This window comes from Octodon degus, unplaced genomic scaffold (genome assembly GCF_000260255.1).
Source record: "Octodon degus isolate 3935 unplaced genomic scaffold, OctDeg1.0 scaffold00109, whole genome shotgun sequence".
In the NCBI taxonomy this organism is placed as follows: Eukaryota; Metazoa; Chordata; class Mammalia; order Rodentia; family Octodontidae; genus Octodon; species Octodon degus.
This window is the reverse complement of record NW_004524685.1, coordinates 3,175,246-3,176,124: the sequence shown is the minus strand read 5'-3', so window position 1 is coordinate 3,176,124 and position 879 is coordinate 3,175,246. Positions and strand designations below refer to the sequence as shown.

The 879-nt window shown below is 40.4% G+C and overlaps 1 protein-coding gene across 1 annotated transcript in view; it reads left to right on the top strand.

Moving 5' to 3' along the window:
* Positions 1–879, top strand: part of LOC101579078 (calcium-activated chloride channel regulator 4-like) — a 25,736-nt gene that overhangs the window by 17,403 nt on the left and 7,454 nt on the right. The window contains exon 7 of the mRNA XM_004639317.1: positions 626–662. Coding sequence (XP_004639374.1) covers positions 626–662 — 37 coding nt within the window. The remainder of the gene's footprint in view (positions 1–625; positions 663–879) is intronic.

Genomic DNA, 879 nt, shown 5'->3' with positions numbered 1-879 from the left:
ACATCAGGAAAATCTCCATGAAAGACTGTCTCAACTATTTACTAGTCCTAACTTCATATCTGAGTCACGTCCTGTGTCTTATTTGACTTCCCTACTTTCTCATCACTGATGCTCAATATCCAACACTTATAGTTCTAAGAAAGAAAGGCTTATTTTTGGCTCACAATTTATAGATGTTTCAGTCCAAAGCAGTGTGGCATGACAGAGGAGAAACAGCCTAGAGCACATCTATACAAAATTCGTTTAGTCCATCCCTAAGTGAAGCCAAAGTCCTAACAGTTTCCACTGAAAAACCCAGCTCTAAGTCTTCTCTGAGATTTAGGCAAACTCTTAGCTGTGAGACCCTATATAATCAAAAGAAAGTATTTCAAAGATATTATGATTAAGATAAACATGTCCATTGGAAAGGTGAAGAATAGTACCAAAGCAAGAATGAAACTCAGAAGGCCAAACATTACATCCTGTGTTTCCTAGTCCAGCACTCTGGGCCAATAGTGTTATGATGTGAATTCCAAGGGTTTGGATGTCCCAATGGCAGTGCCATTGGTGATAATCCTTACTGTCTTTTTCTTGGACCACCTTTTGTCACTTTTGGTGGCTTTCCTCTGTTGTTCCACATTCATAGCTTCCCCAGTTTTCTCTGTTTCACTTTCAACTTCACAGTCAGTTTCCCACAAAGTCTCAGAACAGGATCAAAATGGAGAAAAATTTCCCCACCACAAGATAACACACACATCCTGGAGTCCAATTACCAGGCAGTCTTTGTTATCAAATGAAGCCTGAGTTTCATCTCTCCCAGCTGCATTTCTATCAGCAAGATGGAAATGTTCTCTGTTCTCTGACCTCTGAAAAGAATGTCCATCCGGCCTGGTTCACAGC